Below are 25,819 nucleotides of genomic sequence, written 5' to 3' on the forward strand. Positions count from 1 at the left end.
GTAATACAGGTCGGTGCACACAGTGTGTTGGGTGGGTGCTGTATGTGCAGTTAGGATGCTGATTGCAGTTTTGGATGAGTTTGAGTTCACTGAAGATGAACAGTTGGAGGCTGTCTAGGAGAGAATTGGAATTGTTGAGTCTAATGGTAAACACATGGATGAGGGTTTCAGCAGCTGAACTGAGGCAGGGGCTCCACTGTGATAGGCACTGCACAAAAATCAACCTGGGATACAAGAATAGCATTCTCTGTGATGCACAGCGTCCTTATACAAGTCCTTAAAACACACTAGCTGCCACGTTTTTTGGGCTGGCTTCTGAGTATTCTTAAACACATTTTCACACTTTCATCACTGTCTCTTTGTACAGCTCTCAAAATTCTTTCTAAATGCATAGTCTCCTTGTCACCAATGATGTATCTTAATTTTAGATAGAGTAAGTATCTTGCATCGTGTATGTGTGCTGTTGTTCAGTGAATTATGTTTTAAAAACAAGACATGAAAGTGAATGAAGAATATCCTCTTGTTTTGAAAGAGTTCCTCCAAGCTAATTTTCTCAATAGTGCTCCAGCATTTACTGGAGTAGGTCATCTGACAGCATGTACCATTAGTTAGATTTTACTCCTCAACTTTCAGCTCAAAGCCATGTCATCCAGGGAGTGAGAGTTACTAGCAATGCGGAGAGGACAAAACACAATCTGGAACGAACGACGTACAACAGGGCCAACAATCTACTTCCTTAAGATTTAAGGGTTGAGGGGAAAAAACACAAGAATGAAAGAGAAGGAAATCTGGTGAAATAGAATCAAATCAGATGCAGAAAGTAACAGAGAGATTAAATTAACCAAGAGAGAAAAGGAGAACCAGAGGAAAAAATGAGGGAAAACAAATTAAAATGTAAAAACTCCAAGAACAATTTGCTGGTGGCATGAATGAGGTGATTCAATTTCTGGGCTTGAGAGGTTAAATGGCATTTTAGGAGCATAAACTCATCATTAAAAAGATATCGGCTCTAACTTTCTGCAGTAAGTTTAATGGGCACCAAGGACCATAGCAGAGGAGTTGACCTTTGGAACCTCGGAAAATCCTTCCAAAAACAAAAATGAAGTGTAAACCCCAGCTAGTGGGCTTAGCCACTTTATGGGACTAAAATGCCTAGTGTTGTGGTAGGAGACCAAGGTCACTCAGAGGCTTGATGCCAAATCAGCCGACTTCCAGTTAGCAAAAGTTACAACTTTGAACTTGAAACCAGCTTCTGACTTCATCCTTTTTGATGTGGAGACGCTGGTGTTGGACTGGGGTAAGCACAGTAAGAAGTCTGTCAACACCAGATTAAAGTCCACCTGGTTTATTTGGCAGCACAAGCTTTCGGAGCACTGCTCCTTCATCAGGTGAATGAGGACTTGTATTTATGGTTCCAACCATTATCTTGTAATGGTTGGAACCATAAACACAAGTGGACAACACTTGTGGAATGGTTCCAACCATTATCTTGCAAATTGAGTTTGTGTCTATATGTGCCCTGTTTGTGAACACAAGTCCTCACTCACCTGATGAAGGAGCAGCGCTCCGAAAGTTTGTGCTGCCAAATAAACCTGTTGGACTTTAACCTGGTGTTGTGAGACTTCTTACTGTTCATTCTTTTTGCCAGGGATCCATTTCTGTTTATTTGTCATGTGTGGACTCTTCTGAGTGGGCATTTCTTAAACTCGCATACATCATCTTTGTATCATGATTGCACCATCTCTTGATCCCTTGAGCCGACTTACAAGTGTGTAAAACATTTGCATTTGTGAGGTGAAAAATTGAGGCCAACTCCTAATATGTCTGCACGGAAAAAGGGACCAACCTATGCACTGAGTGCACCAGTTTGAATACACTGGAATTTACAGTAATTAATGTGCAAATGCAACAATTCCTTGAAACTCATGGGGAGGTTAAGAGTAAATCGCTGTTTTGATGAGATTAATGACAGGAGCAAATCATTCAGTAACTTGTGGCAACTCACAGTTTACAGGTAATCTCTTCATCGCTACGTGTTGCTGGAGGGACAGTTTACACATCAATTAACCCACAGTTATTCCATCAGCAGTTTCTGGCCAGGAGTGTTTAGGCTGCAGGCTTTCAGTTCACACTTGGTTTGAGTGGGGAAACATTGTCAGCTTGTCTGGGAGCAGTTTCACTTAAGCCTAACAGTGTCCAGCATCTCACTCAAATATAGTTTTGCATTTGAGAATTTTAATAGTGAATGTTTGCAAGCTGTTTCACCACAGGGAATATTGCCAACAGCTGTGAACATGTCCAAATCCTGTCTTGCATTCTTTCCAGTGGACTGACCTTGATAGATTTATGCCATTAATGTATTTTGTTTATCTATTTATTACAGTAGAAGGCAGTGGAGGGGAGTCTACAGTCATAATGCCAGAGATGACAGAGAATCAGACACCCTTGCGTAGAACTCACAGGCAAGTGTGGAGCAATTTTCCGAAAGCAGATTTGTGATTGACAATTTTACAAAGTGCGCATTTTCATGTACCAAGAATCCAGAATAAACAGGACTGCTTTTCATATCCTGAATCCAGTTTGCACTGGACAGGCCTAGGTAAAGTACCTCTTTGGGGCCACATTCAATTATCATCACCTTCTGCCAAAATGACCAGATCCCCAGAGGTTTCTCCTGTTTCATATTTCAATTATTTAGAGTGTGCTCACATCCAACCTTCCAATCCATTCATAAATGGTTCTGATTTGCCTTTAGAATACATGTAGGTATTGTATACAACTTCACACTTGAACATGCTTGTCTGTCTGAAATTTTTTTTTGCACCTTGTAAATATGTTGCACTATGTTAATGGTATTGGTGTATGGATATTGTAAAGGTAAGATAGCCACAGACCCAAACGAACATAGTCCTCAAAGGGGAGAGCTGACTGGTGGTGATTTAACCTGAAGGTCAACACACCTCAAGTGAAGGGCAACGTTGAGAAGGCAGGCCTTTATGAATAATCTCATCCAATATGGGAACTGAACCCACACTGTTGGCATTGCTCTGCATTATAAATGAGCCATCTGGCTAACTGAACAAACAAAAGATGTGAGGGGCAAGTTTTTTTAGACAGAGAATGTTAGGTGCTTGGAACGTGCTGTCAGGAGTGGTGATGTAGGCAAATACAATAGAAGTGTTGAAGGGGTTTTTAGATAAGCACATGAATATGCAAGGAATAGAAGGATATGGATCAAGGCAGAAGGGATTAGTTTAATTTGGCGTCATGCTTGGCACAACATGGTGGGGCGAAGAGCCTGTTCCTGTGCTGTACTGTTCTATGTTCAATGATCTCTATTGTATGGATAAAGATGTAGATGATATATCTTGCTTATTAAGTTATGGAAGTGATGGACAGCGAGATAGGAAGCTACTTGGATGTTGTGATTCCGTAATTATGGCTTACGGAGACCAGAATGGAACCTTGTAATGAATCTGATTGACATTGGTCACCCCAATCCCCTGGAATCGCTAATTTTTCATATGAAGCAGGAATTATCTGACACAAACTGATGTCCTGAGATCTGGCATATATGGTACCCCAGTGAGCATATATTTAAAATTTAGCCAAGTTCAGCACAAACCATGCTATAATACTAGAAATATATTGAAATAGTCCAGTGACTTGTGTGGAGTTAATCAAATTGCTTTCTTTCTAATAGTATAATTTTTATATATGGCATAGCTGAGTGTTACGTCGAGAAAGTGATTATGAGCTGATTCCTTGATCCACTGGGCCCAAGAGGTGATTGACTGGATACAGAGCATTCCAGAATATTACATCAGTAACAGTGAAGGAGTGGCCATTCAGAGTAGAGTGTGACTTGGAGGGGAGTCTTAAGGAGTTGCAGTTCCCTCAGTGATGCTGCTCTTGCTGTTTTTGGCAGTGAGCACAGGAGAGGGAAATGCCATCACAGTAAACATGTATGACAAAATATTCAAAATTATAATTTGCAGCAAAAGTTACAGATAAAAGTTATCTGTATCAGGAATGCTTGAATAAGATGACTATCAGTTCTCTAAAAAAAGAGAAAGCTGATGGGTGACCTAATAGGGGTCTTTAAAATTATGCTGATAGAGTGCACTTGAGAAAATGTTTTCAAATGTGACAAGAGTCAAAAACTCTGGACTATCAATATCAAATAGTCATTAATAAATCCAAAGGGAATTTGGGAGAAACCTCTTTATCCAGAGAGTGAAAAGTATGTGGAACTTGATTCTACAGTGATGTGTGAAGGTGATAATATAGATACGTTAAAGAGGAAGCTGGATAAACACACAAGGGAGAAAGGAATAAAAGGGTATGCTGATAGGGTGGAATGAAGTACGAAGGGAGGGGGATTGTACACTGTATAAGACAATAGGGTTGAATGGTCTCATTCTGTTGTAAATTCTATGTAATTGTGTGTGACGTGCAGTGTCTTATTTGTTTTGTTTTATACATAGGAAGAAAAACCGGGAAACGCACAACGCAGGTAAGTGTTTGCAACTGTTACTGTTTGAATGATGCAATCCTTCAGAATCCTAGTTTTAGTTTTGTACCATGTAATGGGAGTGTGAGAAAGCATGTCACTCATAATTTTCTGGTAAAGCTGAGCTAATGTCACCACTAATGTTCAGTGTTGGTTTCTCTCCCCTTGTTTTGCATGTGATAAATATATTTCCAGCTTCTATGCTGCACTTCAGCTCTAGGCCCACCAATCTCATTAGTGCTAATCGTTCTAAGCGCAAGTCTACCTATTCAGTGTTCATTGGTATCCAAATAAGGGAAGAGTAAGACAGCTAAAGTACCAGGTGGGGCCAGTTCCAAATGTGGAGAGACACTCACCTGATGAAGGAAGAGCGCTTGTAAAGCTTGTGGCTTGTGCTACCAAATAAATCTGGTGGACTTTAACCTGGTATTATGAGACTTCTTACTGTTCAGTTCCAAATAATCTGGAACCAGTAAAGAAGACATCTTTATTAGAAATAAAGGACAAAGAAGTGTTGGGAGAAGAGAAGAAAGTCAAAAGGGCTACTTGTTTATTCACTTTGCCATAGTCAGTGGTTTTATAAAGTATTCAGCTCAGAATTTGTTACCTGTGTTACCCTACAGTTGGCCCATAACTAATACAGAAACTTTGCTTTGACTTCTGTCTAACGGTTTGTTTTAAGAGAAGCTGTTATGGATGATAGTACAGAGGGCAGCATGTGGCTTTGCACTTGGTGAATTCTTGAAGTAAAGTTGGAGAAACCAAGCTACTCGTCTCACAGAAAAGGAATGGAAATGTGGAAGGACTTGCATAGGCTATTCTCGTACATCTTCGTATGATTTCCTCCCAGGGGAAGGAGAGAAAGAAAGCAAGATTCAACTCCAGAAAGAAGCAGCAAAACCATTGAATCATTGTGATGGTAGCAAGTTCTCATCAGTGGTGAATTCTAGAGGTGTTCACTGCTGACTTTGAGTCTTCATTTGGCCCACATCAACGGGCTTTCAAAGCACTAAAGTAGCCTATTGAAATAGAATAATTGTGTTTACTGCTACCAGTAGAAAATGGAAATATGCAATATATCTTAAAAGTGTTTGTTTATATATAAACTGTTGTTAAATGTGTGTGATATCAAATTGGGATAACAGACTACCAATTTGTCTTCAAGAAATGAATGTTGTTGATAGGATCTTGGGTTAAATCGCTGGTGATCAACAAAAAACCAAGTTCTGGAGTTCAAAAAATGTCTTCTCTACTTTGTCTACTTTTCCAATTATTCGACAACAATATTTTAATTTACATGGGCAGTTATAAAATTTAGCAGAAAAAGCTGGAAAAACTCCGGTGTGGCAGCATTTGTGATGAGAGAGACAGTATTATCATGTGGAGTCCGTGCAACTCTTCTTCAGAGCATGGAACATGGAGATGAATTATAGGAATGAGAGTTCAAATCCTAGCATTAGAATTTGAATTCGGTTTAAAAAGATCTATAAATAAAAACTTATCAGGTAAAAGTTACTTTCACATTGTTGTGAAACCCCAATAGGTTGACTAGTGTTCTTTAGGAAAGGAAACTTCCCCTTCTTGTCTGGGCCCAGTATGTGACTTCATTCCCACACCATTATGAGTTGCTGCATCTTGGTTGTAGAAATGGGTCAGAAATGTTGACCTTGGCAATGATGCCTTGTCCTCAGAATGAATTAAGAAAAGATAGTATTTTTAACAAAGCTCGAGATTGTTTCAGGGAAAGCCCATGTGCCAAATGGCAGTGCTTTGCTGGTCTATATGATGTCCCTCAGGTTATCTCCTATCTATAACAGAAAAGGAAAGTAGATGCAATAAGACTTAATCTGTCATTAGCTGAGATTGTTTCCTTCCCACCAACTTTCTCGCTCTTTTTCCCGGGGCCATGAGAGAATATGTATTTTTTGTAGACAGCAGATAGGAAGAGTTAATACAGCTAACCTAGGAGAGAAGCTGATATGTTGTATTGTCCTGTTGAAGTAATGGGTCCACAGCTTTGGGCGTATTCATTGTATTACAATCAGCAAATAAATTGTATTGTATCATTACAGCAATGGTGAATTCCACTCTACTATACTGTTACAGCATTTTCTAATTCCACTGTAAATTACAATTACAGCAGTGGCTAGTTGCACTAACATCCTGTTAAAACAATAGTGATGGCTAATGTATTTTTTCAGTAATGGTCAAATTTAACGTGTTATACTGTTACAGCAATGTCCATTGTATTGTTACAGAAATTGCCATGCTTAATACAGCAATACACATTAACTTTTTTAATTATCAGGTGATTTGATCTTTTAATGACATTTTAAAAATAAATGATGCAGAAATATGTGCCTGCTGCTCCTCTTTAGAAAATAGAGCAGGGGTCCGGTGTTCATAGTGAGTACAAGAGTTACAACATAACTTTCCCCTGCAATTCTGGTGTGGGAAGGAAAGCTGACAGGTGCAGTGTTGGGTTGGAATAATAAAGCATGTGCCTAAAAGAAGCAGACATTCAACCAAGAAATCTGATCATTTGAGATTCGGTAAGCATTAGGTATAAACTGAATTTGAAAATTGATGATTGCTAGGTTTATGTTGGAAGGAATGTTGACTGAATAATTATGTAAGGTGGGTGAGTGGTTATCATCTATTTAACAAGATAGGATTAGATGGGAGTTCGGGTGTTTCTAATGTGTCATTGTGGACTCAATGGGCTGAAGGGTCTCTTCTGCACTGTATGATTCTATGATTCAGTAGCATATATACCTGTTTTCAAATATCTAGTTGATGTGCTGCATAAATTAATTTCTTTGGGCTGTGATGCAGAATGATAGCAATACAGTTCACCCTACATAATGATAACACTAATTGCCAGCTGTCCCAAGGGCAACTGAAGAGACCTTGAGGGAAAGGGAAGAAAAACAGAAAGTAATTGTGCTAACTTGGTATTTTTTTAAAACAAGTTCTGTTGTTCCTAGTGGAAAGACATCGAAAGAAAAAGATTAACTCTGGAATAAACAAAATTGGAGAACTTATTCCATGCTCTCCCGCCTTGAAGCAGGTAAAACTATTTTCAATATTATATTTGAAAATCATTAGTACAGAGAAACAGACAAGAACATGCATCTACTGAAGATAGTTAACTGAGAGTTAACAAACAAGAGTGCTGGTTGCATTAAATGCTGCAGACCTGTTCTGTGTCTTTTTATCTCTGTGGGGTAATCGAAATACTTTGTTATATTCCCCAGATTTCTATTGTGATTCATTCCCAGTCTATAAAAAAGACCTTAATCATTGAAGTTGGGGTGTGGAACAACTAACTGGACACCCTGACCTGCTATCATTTAAAAAAATCATTTAAGGATGTAGGTGCTGCTGGCTAGGCCGGGTATTTATTGTCCATTCCTAAATTGCTCTTGAGATGGTGGTGGTGAATTGCCTACTTGAACTGCTGCAATCCAGTGGTGCAGCTGAAGCCACAGGGCTCTGTACCTCAGCTTTCTAAGAATGGATGTATTCAGAGCCAGAACTGAGGAGTATTTCGTTGTCAATTTGTGCACCTTGAAAATCTAGCTGATCACTGTTGAATTGCAGAATGCCACCGATCTACTACATTCCAAAGAAAGGAGTTCTTTTATTAAGAGAAGGGAAATATTAGTGGTTTCTTATCAGATGTGGTTCATTACCATAGTTACAAAATTTGGCGATACTGTTGGCAGCAACAAAGGAATTGGAATAAGCCATTCAGCTTTCTGAATCTTTGGTGGCACAGTAGCACGGTGGTTAGCGCGGCTGCCTCATAGTGCCAGGGACTGGGTTCAATGCTGGCCTCGGGCCATTGTCTGTGTGGAGTTTACACGTTCTCCCCGTGTTTGCAGGGGTTTCCTCTGGGTGCTCCAGTTTCCTCCCACAGTCCAAAGATGTGCGGGTTAGGTTGATTGACCATGCTAAATTGAACCTAGTAGCAGAGTAAATATGTGCAGGAATAGGCCCTGGGTGGGATTGAGGTCGGTGCAGACTTGATGGGCCGAATGGCCTCTTTCTTCCCTGTAGGGATTCTATGATTCCTGCCATTCCAATAAATTTGTGGTTGATCTGCTTGGTGTCTAGTGCTGGTCATGTGTGTGCGCTCTTGTGTGTGTGCATGTTTGTGTATCTATGTTGACCACTTGGAAGCAAGAGTTCAGGATGCAAAGTAGTCCAAGTTAACTGTTGCACGTCATTTCCTCTCAGTAGATTTTGTTGGGGACTCATTACATTTCTCTGCTTATACGATATTGAGGTATTTTTCTATATGTCGTCTTCCGAATGAACTATTAATCTGAGGCTTTGTCTGTTCAGGTTAAAATATCCAGTGTGGAGCAGTAGAGTTCTCCTGATAACTTGACCGATATTTATTCCTCAGCTTCTCAGTGTTGTATGAAGCATTTGGCCATTACTGTAATATGATTAAAATTTAGTTTAAAAATATTTTTGCTGCTGTAGCTCTAACAATGCAACTTTCCCACAGTGCTAAATTGAAATGCCAAGTGCAGAAGCAGGGGCTGCCTCTAGTGAAAGTGTTCCTAAACAAGCCAACTGTGATTTGAATTGTACACTGAGCTTATGAGCAGACAGTCGAGATGATGGACAGGAAATCAGTAGTTAGGGCATGGAGTTCATGGTCAGGGCTGAAAGCTGTTGCTTCAGTTTCCCTCATGTTTGACCAGAGGAAGCTGGGGCTGATCTAGGACTGGGTGTTGGACAAGCAGCACCAACCGGAAGTTCTCCTCCAAGCCACTCGCTCTCGGACGTGGAAATATATTGCCGCTTCTTCACAGTCGCTGGCTCAAAATCCTGCAACTCCCTAACAGAACTGTGGTTGAGCTGCAATGGTTCAAGAAGGCAGCTCACCAGCACCTTCCCGAGGGCAATTAGGGATGGGCAATAAATGCTGACCTAGTCAACAATCCCCACGTCCTTGGAATAAATTTTTTAAAAAGCCTGATAGCAGAGAGACAGTAGAAGGTTTATGACGGATTGTGGAAAAATGTAGATGAAGAAAGAGAGCCAAAGATGTTCAATCCCTCAAGTTCGCTATTCAGTTTGATCAGGATTGGTCTGTACCTCCTGTCTTTTGTTCCTTATCGTCTCATTACCCTTACTTAACAAAAACCTATCACTCTCAGTCTGGAAAGCTCCACGCCGTTTCAGGAAGGGGATTCTTGATTTCTGCTACCCTGCAGTTTAAAAATACACGTGCTTCTTTCTTTGTATATCTATTAGCCTGGTTTTTGATCTCTGTCCAAGGCCAATACATCTTTCCCAAGGTCAAGTGCCCTGAATCATAATACAGTACTCCCATCTGACCGAAACACTCTAACTGAAGGATAACATCCTCGCCTTTGTTTTCCAGCTTTCTTGAGATAAAGATCAACGTTCCGATTGCTTTTTGATTTTTTAATTGTGACCCAGCTTCAAATAATTGCTATATTTTGACTCCCATAGCTTTGTTCCACTATAGTTCTTAGATCCTCGCTATTTACTTGTGCCAACATGACAGCACCTTTCTTTGAACTATAGCCCAGTTTTCCCCTACACTCCTCTCAAAAATGCTGGACTAGTTTATATTAACCTACTATTTCTGTTTTCTGCAGAGTAAGAACATGATACTAGATCAAGCCTACAAGTACATCTCTGAACTCAAGAGCCAGAATAATGAAATTCTATTGAATGGAGGAACCAAAGAGCAAGGTAAGTGTACGATGAGGCAATCATTGTGTAATCACTTCCATTTCTTTAAGATAAGAGATGATAACTTATCCCAATATAAGTTTCAGTTACCTTCAACAATTTGTTTTCTTTTTCCCTTCCCACCAAATCACTCTCCATTCTACTACGTTCTTCTTACTTTAAATGCAACAGCATGGTGAACATTTAGACAGAATATCATCATCGTTAAGTACATAGGTGCAAAGTTGAATCTGTGCCTACGTCCTGTACTTTACTGATATCACAAGAGCCTCACAGTCCCTTGTGCTCAGAGCAAGGACACAATCAACAGAGGCAACCCCATAATTAGAGTGCCTCTCACAAGAAAAACTGAGATTGTCTTTAACGAGTGGAATTGTCCAGAAATGTTTTGCGAGATTAGCTTCCAAAATACTGTTTACTTAAAGGATCCATGGTATAAAATAATCGCTAGTAAAATCCTATGGGGAATTCAACAGAAACTTCCTTATATAGAGAATCTGGAGCTTGGACCATATGAAGCAATTCAGGTGACTAATGTAGACATAGTTAAGGGAGGTTAAATAAACACACGACGGTGAAAGGAATAGGAAAGATATGTAGATTGCATGATGAGAAGTAGGATGGGGGAAGGCTTGTTTGGAGCATAAACACCAGCATAGACCAGTTGGGCCAAATAGCCTGTTTCCATTCAGTGTAATCCTGTGGACAGAGTGGTGAGAGATCTGACTTGATAGGTGGGACACAGAGACCACAACTAATAGGAAGTGGGACTCTGGATTGGAGAGAGACTGGGGACAGTGTGTGCAACAGAAGCAGTGTGAGCTAGTTGACAAGCTGGTCAGGTTTGACAGTATCTCAGGTATTATGGACTGGCAGTTCTAAAGCTCAGCTGCTAGTAACAGGACTGAATAAACAACGAGGCTGTTAGAAAATACAGAACAAATCTTGACTCCACAGAAGAGTAACAATAGTCTTTACAAGAACCAGAATTATCCCCTCTCCACCATGAATGTAGTAAGAAGTCTCACAACACCATATTAAAGTCCAACAGGTTTATTTGACAGCACTAGTTTTCGGAGCCTCAAGCTCCTTCTTCAGGTGAGTGAAGACTTGTATTCACAAACAGGGCATATGAAGACACAAACTCAATTTGCAAGATAATGATTGGACTTTAACCTGGTGTTGTGAGACTTCTTAATGTGCTTACCCCAGTCCAACGTGGCATCTCCACATCATGGTCATCATGAATATACCGGCTTTCCTTTTGTTTTCTCGTATACATGAAGTCACTCACAGATAGAGGAACCTGGTACTAGATGAGAAATAATAGTTTTTGGATTGTCGCAATATGGGTTTTGTGAGCCATTCCACTGCCTGTGCAGCTCATTTGCACAAATGATATCCAATGTGACTGGCGCTGTTACCTCCCTTCACTGCTGCACTCTCTCTATATTATCCCACTGTTTGTCTGATATCCAGTACTGAATGAGCAGAAATATTCTCCAGCTAAATACTGGGAAGACTGAAGTCGATGTCTTCAGTCCCCACTACAAATTCCTGTCCTCAGCCAGCAGCCAAGGTGGTATCATTGCAGTGGGAGGCAAGCACCTTGTTCACATATTGCTACAGCCAGTTTTTTTCATTTCCTTCCACAAACTTCCGTCTCTTTTCCAAACAACAATCTAAGTTTGAACAAGACAGTTTGCAACCTTGGTGTCATATTTGATCCAAAGATGAGTTTCTGATCTCACAATCTGCTTCAACTCTGTAACACCACCAGATTCCGCTGCTGCCTCAGTTCTGCTGCTGAAACTATCATCTGTGCCTTTGTTACCTTCAGACGTGACTATTCCAACGTACCCTTGACTGGCTGCCCGCATTCTACCCTTCATAAACTTGTGTTCTAGTATCCTTGTCATCACTCACTATCACTTTCACCCATCATCCCTGTGCTTGCTAATCTACGCTGGCCCCCAGTTAGCAATACCTTGATATTAAAGTTCTTATCCTCTTTTCAAATCCTTCTGCGACCTGGCCTCTCTGCATCTCTGCAATCTTCTCCAGTCCCACAACCCTTTGAGATCCCTGTTCCTCTAAGTGTGGCCTCTTGGAACTTGAGCACCCCACTATTTTGCTGCACTAAAGGTAGCTCCGGCTTCAGCTGCCAATACCCTAATTCCATCTCTAAACCCTTCTGTCTCTCTCTCCTGTGTAAGAGGCTGCCTAAAACCTACCCCTTTGACCAAGCTTTAAGCCATCTGCCCTAATATCTCCTTATGTGGCTCAGTGTCAAATTTAGTTTTATAATCCTCTGCCGAGCTTTTGGGAAGTTATATTAAATATGCTAAATAAACACTAGTTACTCTGTGATGCCATTGCCATGAAGACAGTCTTGTGCACTTCTCCGCTGATTAGGCAAGAAGCAGTGCAATGGTGAAGTGTGTGTCCTCTCTGGAGATGTCTTAGTTCCAGGGAATGTTGGAAAGGGCAGCTTTGTATGACTGGATTTTTATTCTGCTGGAATTTTAGCTCATTAATTTGCAGAGCAGTGACCTTTATTTTGTTTAACTATTTCATTCAAAACATGCAGTTAACACTTGGTCCTTTAAACCTATGAAATCTATAGGACTGCCATAGGGGGTTGGAGAACATCTGTCACAGAAACATAGAAGATAGGGACAGGAGGAGGAGGCTACTTGGCCTTTTGAGCCTGTTCTGCTATTCATCACAATCATCGCTGGTCATCCAACTCAATAGCCTAATCCTGCTTTTTCCCCATAACCTTTGATCCCTTTTGCCCCAAGTGCTATATCCAGCTGCCTCTTGATTGCATTCAGTGTTTTTTCATCAACTACTTCCTGTGCTAATGAATTCCACAGGCCCACCACTCTTTGGGTGAAGAAATGTCTCCTCACCTACATCTTAAATGGTCTATCTTGACACTTCCAACTGTGACACTTGGTTCTGGACTCCCCCAGCATCGGGAACATCTTCCCTGCATCTACCCTGCCTAGTCCTATTAGAATTTTATAAGTCTCTATGAGATCCCCCTCCCCTCTTTCGTCTGAACGCCAGTGAAAACAATCCTAAGCTAGTCAATCTCTCCTCATACATCAGTCCCGCCATCCCTGGAATCAATTGCTGTAATTCGAGATTAAACACATCCTTTCTCAGAAAAGGAAACCAAAACTGCACACAATATCTCAGCTGTGGCCTCACCAAGATCCTGTATAATTGCAACAACACATCCCTGTTCCTGTACTTGAAGCCTTTCTCAATGAAGGCCAACATGCCATTTGCCTTCTTTACCGCCTGCTGCGCCATGTTAACGTGGTAAAGAATAAAGGCACCATTGTGAAGAATGGGAAATGTTTGCAGTGACAGGCATAGTGCTATTTTTACAGTGGTGGATGTACAATCCACCCATGGTATATTGAGAATTTAAACATGATTAACCATTGCGAAAGTTAACACCTAACATCTTTTTATAAGAATGTCAGTTATGAAGGTTTTTGTCAAGGTCCAATGCTTGGATTATGCCACATCCTTAGTTTTAAGGTATAGGAATAGTAACCTTGGAAGAAAGGACAAAATTGTTCTTTAGTTTGAATACCATCAGGTATCCGAGACCAGGCTTTAATAGATTTAAGTTCTGATTTACTTCTGATTAAATATGTGTTTTGTCTGGCAGGTGAAGAGATTGTAAGACTACGGAAGCAATTGAATGAGCTGCAGAAAGAAAACGACAGATTTGCGGAATTACTGAAAGCCAACGACATCTGCTTGCATGATGACCCTACAGTTCACTGGAAGAGGAAACTCAAGAGCACAAAAGTTACAATGGTGGTTCCTTCCAACCAAATGCAAGATGATATTCTGGTCTACACAAATGGAAACCAATTGAATGGGAATTGCCGGCAGACTGCAGTTCAGAGTTCACCAGAACAGTCCCTGAATACTCTGAGCAGTAATACACCAGAAACGTGTCTTGATCTAATGGTGCCCGTTGCAATGCCTGACATATGCCAGTTAGCAAATGGTGCTCAACTTCAGACACAGGGCTCTCAGCAGGAAGTTCCTGAATGTCTTCCTACAACCAGACCATTGCTGAAAGCTGCTCACTGTCCCAGTATCACGAGCAGCAGCGCTGTACACAGTGTGTTAAATGTTTCAGCTAACAGCTCTGGACAGCTAGTTCTTCAGTGTCCCCTCAACAATTGTGCATCAACTTTACCTTGTCCCACAAGCGCCTCCACACAAATTGTACTGGAATGTTCCACGGGCACATTAGCACAGAGCATCTCGGAAACCACCAGCACTTGTCCGACACAGAATGTTCTCGACGTTGCTACGAGTACTTGCTTTGCTTTGCCGGTGCACTCACAGCAGATTAGTACGCCATGCACAGGTGTGGAGAGTCCCAGTGGGATGACAGCACAGTTGGTTTTGGGATCGTCGTCTGTGTGTGGCCAGAGGCCTGAGTTGAGATCAACAAGGCTTTCCATTACTGAATGCTCACAAAACACATTGGCGTCAAACTTCTGTCAAAATGTTCCTGTATCAGTTGGTGGCCTTGTTGTTGCATCGCCATCTTTCAAACTTGGGGCAATGTCTGGTGGAGGTCTGATGTCATCCTGTCCAATAGCCAGCTCATGGACAGTCTGTCCAGCCTCTGCATACACGGGCACTTCAGACTCAAACAGTGTCAGTACTTTTTCACGCATGAGTTCTGCAGGTAATACACAGACAACATGGACTACATTACAGCTCGCGGGCAACACCGTGCACCCTGTCAGTCAGGGGGGCTGTAATAGCTTGCCAATGCCACTAAATGGAAATCTGAGCGCCAGAAATACTTTCTCCATTTCTGAAAGTGGCCAGCCATTTAATAATGTGACTGTGGTTTCCTCAGCTTCAGCAGTGTTTCCAGGGGTTTCCTTCTGCTCTGCTTATGGGCAACTCAAGCAGCAGGTGGCAGTTACTGTGCAGTCCCCCTTGCAGACGGTTCCAGCCCAGCCAGCAGCCAAGGTGGTCTCGTTGCTTCCTCCTGTGCAAGTGATTCAGATGGCCCGCCCTGCGGGATCGTCTGTCTCCTCCGCTCCTAACAATCAGAATCTGATCATCCTCCAGCCAGCTAACCCCACCTCACCCGCTGTAGTGAGAGGTGCCATCAACAGCCAGGCACCAGGTCAACAAATTGTGATCATACAAGCAGCCAGTCAGAACGCAGTCTCTGTCGTCCCAGCTCAAACTAGTAATAGGTTACCAGCCCTGGACTCCAATCAGTTGGTGTGCAGCAACAGTAACTCACAGTGCACTCCCACTGTACAAACAGTGGGGGGCAAGCACCTAGTTCACATATTGCCAAGGCCAGTTTCTTCATCCACTTCCACAAACTCCCAGTCCTTAACTGCCGCGGGATCAGGTCAACAGCAGCAGACCATCTCCGTCAATGGCCAGCTGTTTGCTCTGCAGCCGGTAAAGCAGTCGGGGGCTTCCAACCAGAATACCATGCAGATCATTCAGCCGACAACCAGCGCCGATCCAAACACCAACGTGGCCCTTAATACTTTTGGTGCATTGACGAACCTCAGCCAAAGTATCTCTCAGATGGCAGGGCAGGGGGGCTTACAGCTGACCAGTGGCCATGCAGCCAGTTCTTCAGCCAGTGTCTCAGCGCCTGAAGCCACAGTGAGCAGCACAAGCATAGATATTTCAAAGGCATTGGTGTGGCACACAAGCAGTTCAGCCTCCCTGAAACTTCCCCCTGGGCCACCCTCTAGCTGCAAAACTAAAAAGCTGCAGAAGAAACCCCTCTCTATGAAGCAGGGAGCCCTGAGGAAGGCCACATGTACTGGGAACAAATCGAAGGTGGATGCCAGTTGTGTTGAATATACCAAATCTAACAAAGATAATCCATTGCAGTCTCTAACCAGTGATGATCAAGTTTCACCATCGCAGGGGTTGACCGTATCACAGCAGTCATCAGCACATCAAATCTCAACGCTAGCGGCTGCCACAGTGACCACTTGTGTCACTTCACAGGAGGGAACAGACAGGCAGCAGGCAGCACCCAGATTGTCTCAACACATGCTTGCACCATGTTTAACAGAACCGGCACTGGCTGAATCAGTCTCCCAAGAGCAGCCCGACATACTGGCAGTGATTTCAGCCTCATCAGCTTTAGTTGCTTCATTGCCACCCTCATCATGTCGGGGTGATTTGATGAAGAATGTTTTGTGTGTACCTTCTCCCCCATGTGTAATCACAGATGTAACAACATCAGTTCCTCCATCATCACCGTATTGTTCGAACGCAGCTCTTCAAGTTTCTGGAACGTTTTCAGTTGACAAGGACGGTGACTTAGTTGAGTTGCAAACAGCTGTAGCAAATGTTTGCAACACCCCTGGGATAACCAGCGTTTCTGCACAGTTGGAATCTCTCGCAGCTGCACAGCTCCAATGCAGTGCAGGCAATAAAGAAAGGACCCAAGAGTGGCACAAAGGGAAATTAGAAATGGACAAGTTTGCAACAACGAAAGAAATTGGTAATCAAGATGGCAGTAGCGTGATGCATGGAATCACACAAGGTGAGAATGGATCATCAAGCGAGAAGAGCTCCCTGCTGTCATTTGTGAAGGTCTCCTGTGCCGATAATGAGTTGTGTGTCAGCAGTTCCAGAGAGACCTCGACTGGCATATTGTTTTATGAAAAGGGTGAATCTCAGAAAGACGTTTTGTTAGTGAGCTCAGAGGCCGAAAGTGGCGTGCAGCAGCAACTGTGCAGCCCAGATCAGGACAGCATGGGAGGCCCTTTGATTGTCCACCGGCAGACTGAGTCTCCCATGTCCTCCAGCTCCGGGAGTAGCCGGGGCTTTTCCGTTGCCTCCATGCTGCCGGACACCACGCGGGAAGATGCTTCCTGCATCAGTACAATGACCAGCACTTTTAATAACTACAGTTTGTCCGAGCAGAATGACATTGTTGCCCTTGCTGCCAGAGCAATATTTGAACATGGAAGCCCAGGGAAAAGTTTAGCCTCGGATGTTACTGTCTGTGATGTTCGATCTAAATCTCAGAAAATTCCTTTTGCAGATAAAGAAGAATGTCCAAGCCAACCATCAGTTAAAAACCTTGGTGTTAAAGCGAACAGTCCGAACCTGATGGAGACTAGTGCAGCTGAGGATCAAATGCAGCGTTCGTTACCAATGGATACAAACTCAATAGGAATGTCTGTAAATAAAACTTCAAATTCTGTTGTAAAAGAAATATCAAACTTGCCACTGATTTGCCCATCTTCTGCCTCTGCTAACCTGAGTGTAATTAACCATGCTTGCCATAGTGAAGCTAATCAAATACCCGCCTGTTCACCAGGTCAGACCCAACTTGTGCAGCAACTTCCAGTTTGTGCTACAGCAGATCTATCTGGTGGGCCCGTTACATATACAGAACCACCTCCCCAACCCGCCTTACTGACAGAATTTTCTCATGATCAGCTGGACACAAGGAAAGGTAACTCACAGACTCCCGTAGTTTTGGAGACACATTTGAAGCCAAACAGCGAGAGCCGAAAAGATGCAACAAAGCGAACAGGGCCAGATGACCAGTTAATCTCGACAGCAAAGCGACAGAAACAGTGCCAGAACGCAACCATGAGGCTTGAAGGGAAGTCCACAATAAGTACTGTACCTGAACATATTTCTGAATGTGGCCAAACATTTATTGGTCAGTTGCCAACAAATTCTTCGAGTTTATTAGTCTCGGGCAGCAATCCAGGACACACAGATAGTCTCAGCACCTTATTCCCATCAACAAACTTCCTGACTTCTAATTCCGCTGAGACTCTAAGGCCAGCTGAAGCTCATTGCAACACTCAGCCTCAGATCCAAGAGGGAGAAGGACAGCAAGGCAGCCAGCAACTGCAGCAGCATGTGATGCCCCAGCAGACTGTCTCCTCTCAAGCAGGGCTTAATGTCCACCATAGCCACATGTATTACAAACACCATCAGGGGCAGATGCGAGAGAGGCATTTATATCACCTTCAGCATCACCTTCCGCACAATGAGAGTCCAGTGCAAGCGCAGGCTCAAGGTGTCCAGCAGCCCCGTGCTGCACAGCAAGAAATCCAAATGCAGAAGAAACGAGGGCTGATGCGAGGGAGTCAAACCCCCCAGCTGTCACTGCAGCAAAAGCAGCACCCAAGTGGAAATGGCCAAGGACGACAGAAAGGGCATCACCATCACCATCACCATCATCATCAGCATCACCATCATCAGCAACAGCTCCAGCAGCAGCAAATGCCACACTCGCACTTTGGAAATTCACAGCAAGATAAAAGGTGTGACAATTCTGTGACCAGCAGAAACCATCACAACAGCCACACGCAGAATCTCCACAGCCAAGATCTCATACACCAACAGCAACAGGAGAATGCCAGAAGTGGGCAACAAGGAGCTGGTGTCCCTACAGAACAGTCTGGCCAGTCTCGCATCCAGAGGCTGATGACCTCAAGGTCATTGGATCAGCAAATGGCTTCTAAATCCAACTCGGTTTCACGGCCTTCAGACATGCAGTTTACCTCCCAGAGGCAGGAGAGGAACAGAATTTCCAGTTACTCAGCAGAAGCTTTAATTCGGAAAGCACCTTCAAATGTAGAATCCCGAATGGGGATAGCAATGCAGAGCACCAGAAATAATCTGGAGCAATCTGAAATGCGAACTTACCTTGATCTATCAATGAACAAAAACCTGCCTGTGCATAGTTTGCAGGCTAAGTTGTCACTAGACCATTGCATAAATTCCGATGTTCAAGGTCTTCCTGACTGTCCCCCTTTTAAAGTGAGCGTAACAACTCAGGGGGTTGGCACTTTTGAAGTTCAGTCATCGAGAGGCAATGAAATGGTCAACAGTATGCCGACACACAGAGGGATGCAGTCACACGGCTTCAGGCTAGGCCAGGGTACAGGGGCTGAAAGGCAGGCCAGGCTGCCTTATTTGCCGATGCAAGGGATCCCGTCAGGAAGTGGAGTTCCTTTAAGGGAGAATGATGGTTCCTGCCATCAGAGCTTTATGCAAAGCTTACTGGCCCCTTCACTCAGTGAGCAGATCAGTGCAAACCAAAGGTCTGTGTCGGAACATCCAAGAAACACACAGTGTGTTCCTCCAGCCAGCATTGAATACAGTTGTCCGTCTGTTAGAGAGGGCGTTCACGTGAGAAGGGATGGAGAGGTGCAAAGTCGTGAAAGTTGTGACATGACTTTAGGTGCACTCAGTTCCAGAAACAATTCTTTAAACATCTCCTACACCAATCCTTCCTCTGTAGCAGATAGCCAGGGCCGAAACACCAGTCCGAATGTGTCAGCACAAAAGAACTCTCTCAGAATGAATGAAAGTCAAGGAAATAAGTGCCACCCAAACTCACAGGTTTCTCCCAATGTGCATGGAGCGGTTAGACCAGTGATGTCTCATGCTGCAGTTTCCCACAGCGGGAATGAACAGGGACATCCTATTCAGCAACCCAGTTCCTCAGGCATTAGCCAGCGAGGGCGTCATCCAGCCCAAGAGGGATCAACTTCTAAGATGCGGCAGACTGATCGGTCTCGCTCCGGGAACCACAGAAGTGGAAATGTTTTTGAGCATGGCCTACAGTTACCCCTGGCATCCAGTAGCAGTATGATCCTTGGCCGCCAGCAGCCAGTGAGTGCTCGGACAGGAAGCATTGTGCGGTTCATGACCGAGGGGCAACAATTACCGAATGATAATTTAGCCCCTGACCAACACTCACTGTCTCAGAACTTTGGATTCCCTTTCATTCCCGAAAGTAGCATGAACCCTCCGATTAATGCTAATCCCTCGTTCATCCCTCCTGTAACCCAGCCAGGTGCAAACCGTACCCCGGCTCTCATACCAGTGGAACCACAGAATCCTTTGTCATCGTTTTACCCTCCGTACTCTCCAGCTCACCCCAACCTTTCCAATGACCTCTCTATCCCCTACTTTTCCAATCAGATCTTCAGCAGCCCAAGCACAGAGAAGGCCAATGCTGGGGGACTCAACAACCCATTTGGGTCCATTCTGTCCCCCCCTCGGCCAGTGGGCTTCCCACAGCCAAACTTTCCCCTTCTTCCAGACATGCCAACCAGACCCATGGCCAACACTTCCAGCATCACCCCCCACCTCTCCAACTTCAACCTGACCACTCTCTTTCCTGAAATTGCTGCTGCTCCCCTGGCCCCCGAGACTACTGCCATGCCCATGTCACCTTTGTTGCCTTTAACCAACCCTGCTCTTTCTGATGTCTCCAAGCAACACTCAAACCGATCTGCTCACAATATAAGCCACATACTGGGTCATGATGGCAGCTCCACTGTGTAGGATTAGACACTGCAGGATCTTTATTTCTAAGAGACTGCTCCAGCTGCATGTGTGAAGTGAAAGGTCAAAAGTGAATTTATGGATCTGCTTCTTGTTTGGATATGAATTGCCCACCTATAAATCAGCACTACCCTTCCTAGCCACCCACCCTCACAAATCATCTTTAGTTTATCTCCTTAAACAGACTTTACTTTGACATGTACAAGATGCTTTCTGTTTAGTACCATTTGCAGAGAGATCTCAGTGGGGTCGTTGAGGTGAGTGAATTGGACACTAGGGAGAACAATGGCGTGTGTGAATACAACTGTTGCCTCGTGGCCACCCACCATCATTGATGCAAAAACTATACACCTGCCACATAACATGCTGTTGGCAAGGACACAATTTTCCAAAACTGCAGGCAGAATTAAATGTCTTGTATATAGTGTATTAGTATATAGGTTTGCAATATATTAATTCAAGACATTCATAGGATTGACTAAGCATTAAAATGTAAATATGTGGGGAAAATAATGACACCATCACCGCGGCAAATATTTGTTGGGTCTGATTTTAATCATTATTTTGAGCACACAGTACTATGATAATTATTTTTGTGACTGGCAGCCTGGCTTGTTGCTTTGCCTGTGTGACAGAGCAAACTGTAGGAGGAGGAATTGGGATTTACATGAACTTTTTGGCCTTTTTATTTGAATGATCTAAAGCTAAGTCATGTTGTTAGTTTTTGAAGTACAATCACTTTCCTGATAGGATAAATCTCTTAATGAATAATGCCCATTCAATCAAATTTGCCTAAGTTAACCTGACAATCGATCTCCTCCTGCCCCACATGCCCCCACCCAGATTCTTCAGTCCAATTACAGCTGCCATTAACTCAACTTAAGGTAAAAGATAGATAGAAGGGAGGCATTTAAATTTTATTTTGTGGATGAGGTGCTGAATAATGTGTTGTATAAAATATTTAAAATAAAACTTCTAGTTAATTTCTATATAAATGTATTTCAATCTGAGTTATTACGTGTGGTGAAGGTGCTTTGAATACCTTCTGTGTTTAAATGGGACGTGACCCTCGCCCCTCGCCGCAGGAACCTGTCTGAAATCTGCCTCCAGGCGATAAAGTTACGACTTTTGCAACCAGCATCCGACCATAGACTCCAGTTCATCACAGGTTTGGTTTTTATCTGAGTGACACTTGACGGATTGATATAAATGGATTGCACCATGCTGCATTACCGGCAGAGGGCAGTGTTAACCTCCACAGCTGGCTGGTTACTTGTACCTTCCTATTCAGGTGTTTCTGGTATCTCGCACACCTCTGACCTTGAATTTTAATCAAGGACTGACTCTTGTAGTAAGACGGCATTTTCACTTCCAGGCTGGAACCTCCGATGATCGTCCTTTTCCATGATTATAAAGATCCCAAATGGAAAAATTTTGTAATCTTCTCAGCCCAGTTTATAATGCATGCATCAGTGTGGGTCACATTAACAGTTCTACTTGATTAGTTCACAAGGAGACAGGTCGGGTAAAAGCATTAGACTGTTGCTTTAAATGGTGCTAGTCAGATGTTTGGGTTAAACTATAATGGTTTCAGGGCTGCGTCTGTCTTGGGTGTTTTTTTTAAAGAAATGGTTTTGTGCATCAGCATTGTGTGCAAACTACAGCTTGCCACACAAGTATGATATTTCCAGAGTATGGATCTGGGTTGGTTCTGCAACTGCTGAAAATTCTTCAAACAGATTATTATATTTAATGCACAATCTTGTTCCCCACCAGTGACAGAAACCACATTTGCATTCTTTGCTTTCCATGCAGAAACCTTAGTTTTATCAAACCCGATCTATCTTTTGCAAAGAACACTAGCAAACTGGTATAACTGTTTTAATGTGGGTATGCCGGCGTTGGACTGGCGTAAACACAGTGAAAAGTCTGACAACACCAGGTTTTAGTCCAACCTATTTATTTGATAATATACTCACAAGCTTTCGGGGTTAGCCCCTTCGTCAGGTGAATGGAGAGTTCTGGCCTCAGACAGAGCATATAAAGCACAGACAGTTTAGAGATTACTGATTAGAATGCGAATCCTTACACCTAACCTGCTGTTCAAGACCTGAAGTGGCTGATAATGTGAGTGGAAGGAGCACTGATCACAGTTTAAAGGGATGTGTATTGTCTCCAGACAGTACAGTAAGTGAATGAACATCGCTCGACAGTCACCAGGCAAGACTGTTCCCTTCCTGTTGGCGAACACTTCAGTGGTCACGGGCATTCAGCCTCTGACCTTCGGGTAAGCATTCTCCAAGGCGGCCTTCACGACACACGACGGCGCAGAGTCGCTGAACAGAGACTGATAGCCAAGTTCCGCACACATGAGGACGGTCTCAACAGGGATCTTGGGTTCATGTCGCACTATCTGTAACCCCCGTGACTTGCCTGGGTTTGCAAAACCTCACTTACTGTGCTGTCTGGAGACAATACACATCTCTTTAAACTGTGATCAGTGCTCCTTCCACTCACATTATCAGCCACTTCAGGTCTTGAACAGCAGGTTAGGTGTAAGGATTCGCATTCTAATCAGTAATCTCTAAACTGTCTGTGCTTTATATGCTCTGTCTGAGGTCAGAACTCTCCATTCACCTGACGAAAGGGCTAACCCCGAAAGCTTGTGAGTATATTATCAAATAAATAGGTTGGACTAAAACCTGGTGTTGTCAGACTTAACTGTTTTAGACATCTGTTACACAGGCAAGCTGTTGTGCTTGTCCGTTTGTCCAGCTTGCCAATTGGTTTGTATCACAACACAAAAGAGTTTGACGAGGTAATTTCAGTGTGTGCAAGCACACGGGCAACAACTTAATCCCTGTGCTTTGCTGAGAGACTTGGAGCTGTTGTTATAAGTTTAAAAAAAACTTAAAATTGCACCTACCTCCATTTATTGGGCTTTTGTAATATAATGTCTTGTACAGAATGCAGGAATTTTCTAAAATAAAACACATTTTGTCCACATTGCATGTATTATTTTGGGAAAGTAAGCATTGTTAAGTTCTAATAGAATTTATTTTCTGTTATAAATTCAAATCAGTAACCTCACACGTTGCAATACCCATTACACCTACAGGTGGTGTTGACAAGTAACATCATGAAGTAAAAGCAGAAAGTGCTGGAAAATCTCAGCTGGCCTGATAGCATCTGAGAAAAGAGAAAGAGAGCAGTCAGGTTTTCAGCATCAGCAGTATTTTGCTTTTCTTTTAGGGTGATAGGAGGGAGTAACAAGCCCAGAGAACCATATTGAGTATAAAGCTGGAAAGAAAAATGCTTTCAGCAGGTATGCAGGCAGTGCAGAAAGCCCAGGATGGAGTTTAAGAAAGCAATTAGACGAGCAAAGAGCATATGAGAAATTTCTGGCTGATAAAATTGGGAACATCCCAAGATATTCTATAAGTATATCAATGGAAAGAGGATAATCAGGGAAAGAGTGGTGGCGGAGAGGGCAATCTATGAGTGGAGTCACAAGATATCAGTAAACTATTGAATGAATGCTCCACATCCATCTTCACCCAAGAGAGAGGATGAAGATATGGAACTTGAGGAAAGAGACAATGAGGTTTTTGAGAAAATTGACGCAGGGAGCAACGAGGCATTGGAAGGTTTAAACAAGTGGACGGATCTCCAGGTATGGATGAATCGTGTCCCAGGCTGCTGTGGGAGGAAAGGGAGGAGATTGCAGGGGCTCTGACCCAAATTTTTAATTCCTCTCTGGCCACGGGAGAGGTCAAGATGTGGGGATGCTGGCGTTGGACTGGAGTAAACACAGTAATAAGTCTCACAACACCAGGTTAAAGTCCAACAAGTTTATTTGATAGTGAACACACTAGCTTTCGGTGTTTGCCCCTTTGTCAGGTGAGTGGAGAGTTCTGGTCACAAAAAGTCACAAAAGCCAGTGTTCAGTGGTGTACCATAGGGACCTGTGCTGCGTCCCTTATTATTCATCATTTATATAAACGGCATAGATGACTGTGTGGGGTAGGATTAGGAAATTTACAGATTGGATGAGTGGTTAATAGTGAGGGGATTATCTTGGGTTACAGGAAGATGGAGACGGAATGGTCAAATGGGCAGATAAATGGCAGATAGAATTTAACCCTGAAAAGTGTGAGGTGATACACTTTGGAAGGAGTAATTTGACAAGGAAGTATTCAATGAATGGCATGGCACAAGGAAGTTCTGAGAAACAAAGGGACCTTGGTGTGTTTGTCCATAGATCTCTGAAAGCGGAAGGGCATGTTAATAAGATGGTGAAAAAGGGCATGTAGGACACTAGCATTTATCAACCGAGGCATAGATTACAACAGCAGGGAGGTCATGTTGGAGTTGTATAGAACTTTGGTGAGGCCACAGCTGGAGCACTGTGTGCAGTTTTGGTTGCCACATTATGAGAAGGATGTGATTACACTGGAGAGGGTGCAGAGGAGATTCACCAGGATGCTGCCTGGGATGGAACATTAAAGTTATGAAGGCAGCGAGGTTGGATTGGCTTGGGTTGGTTTCACTGGAGCAGAGAAGACTGAAGGGTGACCTGTACAAGATTATGAAGGACGTGGACAGAGTGGATAAAGAGCAGCTGTTCCCCTTTGTTGAAGAGTCAGTCACAAGGGGACATAGTCTCCAGTTGAGGGGCAGGAGATTTAGGGGGGATGCGAGGAAAAACCTTTTTACACAGAGGGTGGTGATGGTCTGGAATGCACTGCCTGGGAGAGTGGTGAAGGCGGGATGCCTCACTCCTTTGAAAGTATCTGGATGAGCATTTGGCACGTCATAACATCAAATCTGACTTCTAAAGCAAAAGAAAACGTAGAACCTTTCATAAATGAATCCTTAATAAAATACTGCACCCCCTGCTTTCTCCCCTGTGGTGGTGATATTTCCTTGTTGCTTCTGCATACTGAGGTAATTTTCTTGCCCTTCCTCTTCTTCCCCATACCTCATTCCACCTCACCTACCCCAAACCTTGGTCCTCTCAGTAATCGCTCAGTTTCTATTTTGTGCTGTGTTGCCATTTGGAGTAATTTAATTTTTTAGTCAACAAAATAACAGGAGACACTTTCCTCATGCTAAATTAAGCATAATCTTAGAAATCATGATTCACACATTCCATGATTTGGTTTGTTCGTAGCAAATAGAATCCTGCAGAGC

General features: G+C 43.1%; 1 protein-coding gene across 1 annotated transcript; it reads left to right on the forward strand.

The window, feature by feature from the left end:
* The first annotated feature begins 4,488 nt into the window (after positions 1-4,488).
* Positions 4,489-22,504, forward strand: usf3 (upstream transcription factor family member 3). The gene is made up of 4 exons (XM_080198048.1): positions 4,489-4,516; positions 7,501-7,583; positions 10,159-10,255; positions 13,947-22,504. The coding sequence occupies exons 3-4, from the start codon at positions 10,168-10,170 to the stop codon at positions 20,624-20,626; spliced, it is 6,768 nt and encodes a 2,255-aa protein (XP_080054174.1). The 5' UTR covers positions 4,489-4,516; positions 7,501-7,583; positions 10,159-10,167; the 3' UTR covers positions 20,627-22,504.
* The last annotated feature ends 3,315 nt before the right edge of the window (positions 22,505-25,819 follow it).

This window comes from Carcharhinus amblyrhynchos, chromosome 10, assembly GCF_965287045.1.
Source record: "Carcharhinus amblyrhynchos chromosome 10, sCarAmb.v2.hapA, whole genome shotgun sequence".
Classification (NCBI taxonomy): domain Eukaryota; kingdom Metazoa; phylum Chordata; class Chondrichthyes; order Carcharhiniformes; family Carcharhinidae; genus Carcharhinus; species Carcharhinus amblyrhynchos.

Excerpts from the sequence above, each read along its gene's own strand:
- usf3 (XM_080198048.1), top strand. The coding sequence starts at position 10,168 with ATGATACTAGATCAAGCCTACAAGTACATCTCTGAACTCAAGAGCCAG. Across the intron at positions 10,256-13,946 it reads TGGAGGAACCAAAGAGCAAG|GTGAAGAGATTGTAAGACTA; the intron begins GTAAGTGTACGA and ends TTTGTCTGGCAG.